At 38.6% G+C, this 10,632-nt stretch overlaps 1 protein-coding gene across 1 annotated transcript in view; it reads left to right on the plus strand.

Annotated features, from left to right (window-relative positions):
* Positions 1 to 7,431, plus strand: part of LOC147662925 (uncharacterized) — a 468,727-nt gene extending 461,296 nt beyond the window's left edge. The window contains exons 25-28 of the mRNA XM_086950793.1: positions 3,407 to 3,489; positions 4,488 to 4,593; positions 6,023 to 6,768; positions 6,838 to 7,431. Of these exons, the coding sequence (XP_086806919.1) occupies positions 3,407 to 3,489; positions 4,488 to 4,593; positions 6,023 to 6,768; positions 6,838 to 7,431 (1,529 nt within the window). The remainder of the gene's footprint in view (positions 1 to 3,406; positions 3,490 to 4,487; positions 4,594 to 6,022; positions 6,769 to 6,837) is intronic.
* Positions 7,432 to 10,632: the final 3,201 nt, after the last annotated feature.

A 10,632-nucleotide genomic window follows, 5' to 3' on the forward strand; every position in this document is an offset into this window, starting at 1 on the left:
ATACTTAAATTACCTTAAAATTAATAAATTACTAATTTAACTTATAAAAAAAGATACAATCATATCTGTTAAAACATGTATATATATATTAACATAATATTAAAAGAAAAATAAACAATATTATTACCGTAGGATAGCGGAGGTGTAAAAATTACTATTCCCATTCCTGGAAGTGCAACAGTAGGGAAAGCGTTGGATAGCGTAGGGGTAAAAATTATTATTCCCACTCCAAAGAGTGCAACAGTAGGGAAAGCGTTGGATAGCGTAGTAGTAAAAATTACTATTCCCACTGCAGAGAGTGCAACAGTAGGGAAAGCATTGGATAGCGCAGGGGTAAAAATTACTATTCCCACTCCAGAGAGTGCAACAGTAGGGAAAGCGTTGGATAGCGCAGGGGTAAAAATTACTATTCCCACTCCAGAGAGTGCAACAGTAGGGAAAACGTTGGATAGCGTAGGGGTAAAAATTAATATTCCCACTCCAGAGAGTGCAACAGTAGGGAAAGCGTTGGATAGCGCAGGGGTAAAAATTACTATTCCCACTCCAGAGAGTGCAACAGTAGGGAAAACGTTGGATAGCGTAGAGGTAAAAATGACTATTCCCACTCCAAAGAGTGCAACAGTAGGGAAAGCGTTGGATAGCGTAGGGGTAAAAATTACTATTCCCACTCCAGAAAGTGCAACAATAGGGAAAGCGTTGGATAGCGTAGGGGTAAAATGTACTATTCCCACTCCAGAGAGTGCAACAGTAGGGAAAGTGTTGGATAGCGTAGGGGTAAAAATTACTATTTCCACTCCAGAGATTGCAACAGTAGGGAAAGCGTTGGATAGCGTAGGGGTAAAAATTACAATTCCTACTCCAGAGAGTGCAACAGTAGGGAAAGCGTTGGATAGCATAGGGGTAAATTTTACTATTCCCACTCTATTGAAAATAAATTAATATAATTCACATAATTATCAATTAATCAATTAATAAAAATTAATTATCAATTAAGAATTAAATAATTATCAATTAAAAAGTATTAACAATTTGTTCAAAATAAATACCAATAAAAAAATTAACATATTTAATTATTATAATTAAATTTCTTCCCACCCTATTCCCCTAAAAACCTACAACCAGTTACAGAAAATAAATTAATATTATTCACATAATTATCAATTAATCAATTAATAAAAAATAATCATTTAAGAATTAATTAATTATCAATTAAAAAGTCATTAACATTTTAATCAAAATAAATACCAATTAAAAAATTAACATATTTAATTAATTATAATTAAATTACTTCCCACCCTATTCCCCTATAAAACCACAACCCACTACAGAATTAAATTACACACTAATTAAATAACATAAAATTAATTACTTAAAATAAATTACAAAAACATATACATTTTTCACACATATACTAACATAAAAAACACTTTAAAAATTTTTATATTATTAAAAACTCGATATTTGTAATAAACTATATTATGTACTTCGATATTTTGACTGTCTATATTTTTAAAATCGATATTACATTACTTACCTTCAAAACGATATTTTTGATGTCTATATTCTTTCCATTCGATATTTTGTCCATTCTATATTTTGGACTCGATATTTTGGTTTGTCTATATTTTGGAATCGATATTTTGCCCATTTACCATCAGTCATATAGATATATGTAAAGACTGGTCTTGGGATGAAAAAGGTGTTGACTCTCTAAAACGGAACACGTGAAATACATTTCTGTGATTCCCATAATGTGCTACCCGACCGGTATTTTGGTTTTTTTCTGAGATGTATTGCATCCCAATATATAACACAACAACCAACTACAACTAAAACCTATCAGTACGATTGCCTTTGTCAATGGTTGTTAGCTGTTTAACATAAATGAGTAACAACAAGGATGTGTTATAAATAATTAACCTTCAAAAGTTTCAATTCTGTAATTTCAATAATATTAGGACATAGGCAGGCCACGATGTAAGGAGCCTGTCTTGTGCAGGTAGAAGCCATAACAATCTGTGCTTCTGTTTTGTGACAGTACATCAGAAGAATTGAACGCAATTTACACACAAACTTTAATCAAAGAAAGCAAATTGAATCATATTTGTTAAAATGAGTAAAAGAGGAAAGATTATAGTAAATAAACATACCCAAGTTTCAAGCAGAAGGAATCAGAAGTGGAGCCTTTACCATTTTTGGAGGCCACCAAATAATTGACGAACAAAAAGAAGACCCCTAATGCCCAAGTCTTAAGTGTTGTTGCTGATAAGTCTCTAAGAAGCTTCTACCCATCAGGGGAAATATGGGCAACCTACTTCTTGAACCGTTACCAAGTTGGTCCCTCACCATCATCACATAGACAAACAATTGAATAACATTTGCATAACTAAAAGTTAGAAAAACCACAACAATTAATCAAAGCAGCTGGGTACGTTTTTGAATTACAAGCCAAATGTGACGCAGTTACCAAATCAAGTTTGCCAGTGTGTATTGTGAAATGCACCATATATGCTATCAATCAACAAAAAAACAAGCATCAGGCATGCACTCTTTGTGTGGAAGTCTACCTAATGCTTTAGTTATAATCAATATTCACTTTAAATACATTTTTGGGGTAGATACTTAGTCAATATGTTTACAACTATTACTTGCATTTTACAAATAAAAGAAGTAATGCACATGTATAGGCAACAGTGCATAGACATTTGTTTAAGAATCTGCGAACATCTAATCTAACTTTCTCACAAGGGGAGTACTGCTTGGTGCTCTGTGCAGAGCACATAGATCAATGATAGACTGATATATTACCCGTAAGACATTTGTATTTTGAAATCAGTTTAAATTCAAGTGGACTTCTTCTAAATTCCCTAGGAAGTGTACAAATGCCTTGACTTTAAGGTTAAGCTTTTGAGAAACGATCTTTGCATGGAATGGAAGATGATAATGAATATTTTAGCAGATCATGGGGCACTACAGGTTTTCAATCGATGTAAGAAGAGGCACTGCTTTGGACATTTTCCCAGACCAGCCGCAAAATGTGTTTTTTTAATAAATAGATGCAATTGTGTACCTAACCACTGTATGGTAGAATAATGCACAGCGTGTGAATCTTTATTGCACTGTCAAAATACTTTTAGAAGTAAATATTTTGCTTAATCTGATTACAGATCCTAAAAATCATTGCAGATTTTTAAGAGTGTAGATTGTAGATGTATACAACCTCTGCAGATCAGTACATCCTACAGACGTTCAGAAAGTTTACTTATCTTTAGAATGATTACAGGGCTTACTAATGACTGCAAATCATAAAGAAGGACTGCAGATTTTAGTAAATAATACCATTTCCTTGTGATCATGATGCTAAGCACATTGGATCCTCTCTGACTTTTGTCTCTTTTGTGGACAGAGTGTCTGTACGAGGATCAGGTCCTAGAAGATGGAGGCTACTATGTATCAAAGGCGGATCCTTGCATCCTGTGTCACTGTGAGGTAGGTACGCCTTAAGCATAAACCCATTCCTCAAGATAGACAATAACAATGTTCATATTTAAAACGCAGCGGTATCATTGAAACATCAGGGTTTCTTCATCCACATTAAGTATGTGTTCATAATTCACCCACTGATGGTTAAAGCTTCTTGAACTTTTAAAAACGTCATCCAGCACGAGAACCGCTGCATTACATCAATCTTAAAAGTCATTTAATACCTGGATTAGGGACACTACTTAACAAATACTTAGGGTTCATGATTCACACGTATGAAGGCACATTTATTGGATGCGTTAGTGACCATAACTCGCGGCCGCTAAGGGCCATTGATTCACTTTTACACAGGGCCAATGATTCACCCTCTTCAGACTTCTGATTCCATAACCGTAAGACTCTGATTGACATTTACAGTGAGCCTTTCATTCTCAGCTGTAGAAGAGCCACTCCAACTGCATACCTCTAATATAACGATGCTGAGCCCATGATTTGCTATGACTAAGGCCCCCCAAATTAATATCCACTGAGTGCAAATAGTTCATTTTCACTTCTTGGTTCAGAAAGGCTTATTACTCTTTTTGTGCCCACTTGGAGAGCCCCCGATTCACACCTATTTAGGCCTATAGTTCACATCATCATCGCTACTGAGTCACATGCTCTGTTAGATACATGATTAATATTTACTAATGACCATTAATATACATTTGCAGAGGGCACATGATTCACCATGTTTTAGGCTAATTTTTCATGGTGCAGCTATGCTGATGGCTGATGATTCAAGCCCCTAAAGGCCACTACATCACTCCAGTGAAGGACCCTAATTCACTGCTTGTGGTGTCCCATAAATATGGCTATGTCTATTTCAGTGAGGGACCCTGATCCACAACATGTCACTCTGGTCCAACTCTCTGATGGTCCTAGTCTGTGGTTAGAGGAGAGAATATCAGAAGTGCACCACAGATATACTCTACCAACCATATATTCTGCATTTTTCGCCATAGGCTGGAAATGTGCACTGTGAATCGAGAGGGGATTCTTGTCCACTGCTTGACTGTGAGCAGGCACCTGTACATGCAGCTGGAGCATGCTGTCCGGTCTGTCCAGAAGGTATGTAACTATACGAGAGCATGTACGATTAGCACCACTGACAGCCACACCCCTCTCATTTAGTGCTGTGTCCGCAGCCACAACTTAGGCAGCAGTCGGAATGAAGGTCATTGCAAATTGATTGAGGAAAGATGCATCACGAGAGACACATGAGAATATTGATTAAATCAAAAGAGGTGGAAACGCAGCATGCAAAACAAACGGAAGCAGGAGCGGTAGTGGATACAAAGAGCAGTGTTCAATTACAAATGTTTGTTAGTGGAATCATTGTATAATTTGATAGGTGAGGGAAAAGCACAAAAGTATTAAGGATACTGAATGTGTCAGAATGCTGACGAGTACTGGATATATTGGAAGGGGGGGCGAAATAAGGTATGTCAGCAGAGTTTAAGGGACCAGAGATCATAGAATGATTGATTGCCAGTGTATCATTGAAGGATATTGTGTGAGCATTGCTGGGAAAGGAGTTGTAGCAGTGAAGGCTGGAGACAACAGATAAGATGACAATTGAGTGACAAGACATAGCGGCTGTGTTGAGTCACAAGAGATGTTATAAAGGCAAGAGGGAGGAGATGATTAAAATATTTCAGGAAGAAAAATACATGCAAAGGGTTGAGGAGAAATTAGAGGACATGATGGGTGAAGGAAATGTATAATCTCACTCTGTAAACATTAGGTAGAGAGAATACCAGGTATGAAGTCAGAATGAGCAAGAGAGAACAGAGGGGCATATTACCAAGCAATAGCGATAATTATCGCTATTGCTTGGTTAGAGACAAAAATTTACCGCTGAGCTGCAGCGATTTTTACAGCAAATAAACCTTGATATTACCAAGGTTTATCGCAAAAGCGATAAAAATCGCCGCAATGCATGAATATCGCTGAAAAGTCCGCGATATTCATGAATTACCGAGCTAATGCTCTTAGCCATGTTATCCACCTCCCATTGGATAACATGGCTAAGAACTGCTCAGGGCAGGTGTTAGCTTTTGGAGATATTCCCGCTTAGCGCGAATATCTCCAAAAGTTGGTAATAGGAGATAGCGATGTTAGCGACTGTTTTCAGTCGCTAACATCTTGGCACGCCCACTTTGCATGTCATTAGTGATAAATATCACTGACATGCAAAGTGGGGCCCAAGATGGTCGCTATCTCCTACTAGCTGTCGCTAGCTGGTGTTAGCGACAGCTAGGTAATAGGGAGATAATTTTATCCCCGCTTTCTTGGCTTTTAAAGCCAAAAAAGCGGAGATAAACCCCCTTGATAATATGCCCCAGAATTACTATGGGAAACAGCTGACCCTTTGGGTGAGGACACAGGCAGAAATAAGGATCAGAAGTGCATGCCTATAAAACAGCATATTTTGCTTCATCTAATCTTTCTCTTTGAAAGTGTTCTCATGATGCTATATCACTGATTTTTCTTTCAGATGAAGACTTACCTTTGGATAGCCACATTTTATCCGATTTTGAAGAAATGGAACCAATTAAAGTTTTCCGAAATCCCAGAGGAGTAACCGACCCGTTGGTCAATACTGTCAGTGCTCCCACTCCTACTTACCCGAAGCAACAATCCAAGCTCCGCAAACTCATTTTAAAAAGGAAGAGACCACCACTGGGAAAATTAGATAAGCTGCCTGATAACAAACAAAACATCCTCCTTTCTCAGGATATCTTCGGCTTACCAGATGAACGTCTCACCATTTCTGAACAGCACTCCACCTTTTCTGTTACAGCTAAGATGAGCACCTGGAACATTTCCACCCACATGACAAACAGCACCGTGCTGAAACCCACTCACCCAACTACCACTACATTCCTGTCAGGACTTGAAGTTACCCCTTCATGTCCTACAATTACACCAAATGTACCTCAAGTTTCGAATATCCATCCTATCAGCTCAAAAATAACTTACTTACCTAGGGTGCCTCCCACAAATGAAATTTTCACAATAAGCCTTGCTCGCACGACAAAACCTCCAATTTCTACCACAGAACCATACCCCTCTATGCATCCACCTCAAGACACCTCTCTTTCTCAGATTTTTAAAGCAGATCATTTCTCATCTCTTGCTAGTACTGTTGTCCCTGCAACACTCTCAAGTCTTACAACTACCCCTATGTCTTCCATGTTTTCTACAAAAGAAACCTCTGTTCTCCCTCTTCATTCCTCAGAAATCCATGTTCATTCACAACCCCTTAGACAAGATAGCATGTCAAAGTTATATTTACCAAAATGTCCTGACTGCTTTATGTTTCCTAAACAATTAATTGATCCATCTCTACCTCATACAATGATGGATGTCCCCTCTAAAACCATAAGTACAGGACCTTATCATACTCTTTCTACTACTGATTTCCCCAGGCATTCATTGTCTTCTACAGTTGGAAGCCCCTCAGATCTCCAAGACGAGTTTCTTAGCTCCTCTTTGCCCTTGACATCACTCCTAAAAACGTTGATGCCTCGAAAACATGTACACAATCCTCTTCTGCTTCCGATAGCACTTCTGGATGACAGTGGCACAGTTACAGGCATTTTGGGACCTTCTTTTTCACCTACAAAAGTCTTTAGTGCTTTCATTGCTTCCACAGACACTGTTGGAGATTCCATGCCCCCTATGATAGGTGTGCCAGCTACCTCCAATACTCTGGTATTTGATTCATCTCTTTCACCAACAAAGGCATCTTTAGTTATCCTGCAAAGCTCAAGGACCCTGCATGTCATGGAGGAACCTGGTGAGAAAATAGGCCCTCCTGTGGCTGCTTTGGAAAGGAGTCACAAACTACTAGTGTCACAGAGTGATCGGAAAATACAGAGGCAGGAACGTCCCTCTGGATAATGTCACTAGCATCATCCTTAATCTCTTGCATCAAGCTTAGGGTCAGCTCCAAGAGGAGACAATGTGGTTTTTATGTCACATACCCAATTCTGTCTTTCTCCTTTCAAATAGTGAAGAGGTTCAACATGTAATGCTCAGCCATTGGGAAGTACTTGCCCTTTCTTCCAACATACTACATTTTCAAACAAAAAAATTTAAAAATGTTCACCAAGTTAAGTATTGGCCAGTAATCATTAGCAATGTGCCACAGCGTGCCACTTTTTTGAAGAAACAGAATCCAACTGCAGCCTTAATGCAAGAAAAATTAACTCAGATTATTCTTACAATGAATACTGGGGCGGGATATATCCTTTGTCAACAAGGAAACAAAGGAGTGTTGATTAGTATTGGAAATAGATTCATCCTTTCCGCTGTTCAGAACTGTGGCTTCCTTTTAGTTCAAAATTACTGTATGCTAATTCAACTCCATTGTTTACACTGCTCCATATTCCTGCATTTCACTTCCAACAATGCTGAAGTGTAAGAGCTCCACTATTCAATTAGGCGGTCCCAGGGTTCAATTCATCCCTTTTCTCTCCAACTTCTATTACTCCACTCCTTCCTCTGCAGCATCTAAAACTCCCCTTTCTTCAGGCTGAATTGGTTACTCTATCTTCCACACATTTGTCACTAACTCTTACTGTCCCTGCCTCTCTCTTTCTAGATCTTCTTTCACTTCTACTTTTACTCTCAAACTCTCCATATTTATTGCTTCCCATCTTCTCATGTTCATCTACTTTGTTTTCTCATCAGCTCCAATATTCCTCCTCTCTCAGAGACACCACTGTGCTCCTAATTTTTGCAGTTGACTTTTTTGTCTTTTCTCCATGCTTCTCTGATTTTTGTTGTATTATTATAAACGTTTATGAATTCTACATTAAGCCATGTGCCCTCTCTGGGCTTACCCCCCTCTCTCAGCCTCCATTATGTCAGCCTCTTGCTAAGCTCTAGAAGACCCCCTTTTCTCCAAGGTCTATTATTTCCTACTGCTATCCAGGCTCAAGTTCCCTCCCGTCCCTACCAAGTATAATTCCCTTTCTTTCTCTCAGCACTCCAATATTGCCACTTATTTCTAAATTCAACAATGGTTTACTCTTTTCTGGTTTCATTGCCTTCTTCTTCTTTCCTAGCTTTACCACCCTATTGTACATTTTCTGGATTGACTCTTCACTTAGTCTCCTTAGGTTTCAATATGCCCTTTATCTCTCCAGGTTGGATGATGCTCTTGCTTCACAGAGATATATTGCTTCATCTCTCCATTCATTTACATTGTTTTACCTCCATTCTACATACCCTCTAATTTAATGTTTCATTCTGCTGCCTCCAAGTTCCACTGGATTGATCCTCTCCAAGTTCCACAAGATTGAACCTCTCTCTTCCATGCATCAGGGCTTTGACCTGTGGTTACCTCCTAACTTCAAGGTAAGTGCTGTCTGAGTTTCCTCCATTCTTATATAATGAAGAAACAAGCTTGTAATCAGTGATTTATTCTTTGGGCCCTACTGTGAGTTGTTCATAACCTTAGACGAGCCTGCTATCTGTTTGAGCTCCATAACTGCAGATAAAGACTCAGTAATTCCAGGTTAGCTGGGTTATTTCTGATTCCAAATACTTTATTTCTTAGGGCTTCAAATATTTATTTATGTAAAAGCAATTTTCTAATTAAATCTATTAGGGGTTAATCAGTGTATTCTCGAGTAAGTTCCTGCCTACTCTAGTAATAACATGTTTGCACTGTAGTAATATACAAATCTGTATTTATTAGGACCCTGGTTTGAAATAACCTGCTTTTGGGGCATTTGGGTCACATTTATTTTCAGCAGCCTGGGCATAAATATATATATACATGTATGCCATAACCTGCTATTTAATACATGCATTGTGACTACAAGATATATAAAACATAATGCTAGAATAATAGTTACTAGAAAATGTGAAAACAATAAACAGTTCTACTATGTTGTAGGAATATGTTTCCTCAATCCCACACCCTACTCGTACTCATTACTCTGAGCATGAAGTAAACTAATGGTGCCTAATGGAAAAATATTTGGATTGTTTTCCGGCATACCTGAACACAGCCTGCCTCTGTTTTTATCAGACTCTCAACTGGAAAATGTGGAAAATGGAACACAGCTGTTCTCTTAATGAAAACATGTGCTCTGGCAGCGTAGCTTAGCTGAACTCTGCTTTGTTCTATGCGCCCAACCTCATTCTAAGAGAGACAGAAACCAGCACTCTGGAATCTGACCTCTTCTGCATACTTCTGGAGTGAAAGCCTCCCTACCCAAGTGGTCAAGTCTCATTGTCTATATATCAAAATGATGACTGATTAGTCCGGCTGAATATGAGTAAAACAAAAACAAGGCAGGAACGTGGTGGAAAAATCCAGCCAGAACCATTGGTCATATAATGCGCCAGCACTGTGCGCATATCATATCTTCCTATCTTGGCAACCCTGAGATATAGATATTTAGAGCATCTTGGCCAGACTCATGTCTACTGTTCTACTGTTAATCAAGTGAGAACGGGTTGTTGTATACCATGCCTCTGTTTTGACATGTCCTCCCAATCACTGGAGTCTGATTCTGAAGTAGTTGATTCTGTCATCTTCGTTTCCAGAGTTACCGATACCTGGACCATTTGTTACAAGTGTTTCTTTTTGGGTGTTTTGCTCTTCTGGACTCTAACATTTTGTTTTTTCAGCATGAGCACTCCATCTACCAGCACAACAAATATGACCACCAGCACCATGAACACCACTTCTGCCACTATTATAAACACGACCACCATATGCCATCATACTCAAACTCACTACCGCATGCCTGTGCAATCAACATCCAATGTAAATACACTCACTCTCATACTTTGATACTATCAGCATCATGACCACCATTATACGTTCAGTCACACAACATCAAGCGTCTAAACAACCACCATTAATCCATACACCCAGAATCATAAACTAACACATCCCCCATCATATATACACACAACCAGACTGCAACTTACCTGCAATAGTAATCTGACACACTCTTTTGGGATGGTAGTGTTGCCTGCTTCGCACTCAGGTGTATTTCCCTGCCCTATGTGCCTGTCTGAGTGCATACCTGATATCCTGACTTTTTATTTTGACCTTGCCATCACAGTAAGTGTACGCAG

This window comes from Lissotriton vulgaris, unplaced genomic scaffold (genome assembly GCF_964263255.1).
Source record: "Lissotriton vulgaris unplaced genomic scaffold, aLisVul1.2 SCAFFOLD_919, whole genome shotgun sequence".
NCBI classification, from domain to species: Eukaryota; Metazoa; Chordata; class Amphibia; order Caudata; family Salamandridae; genus Lissotriton; species Lissotriton vulgaris.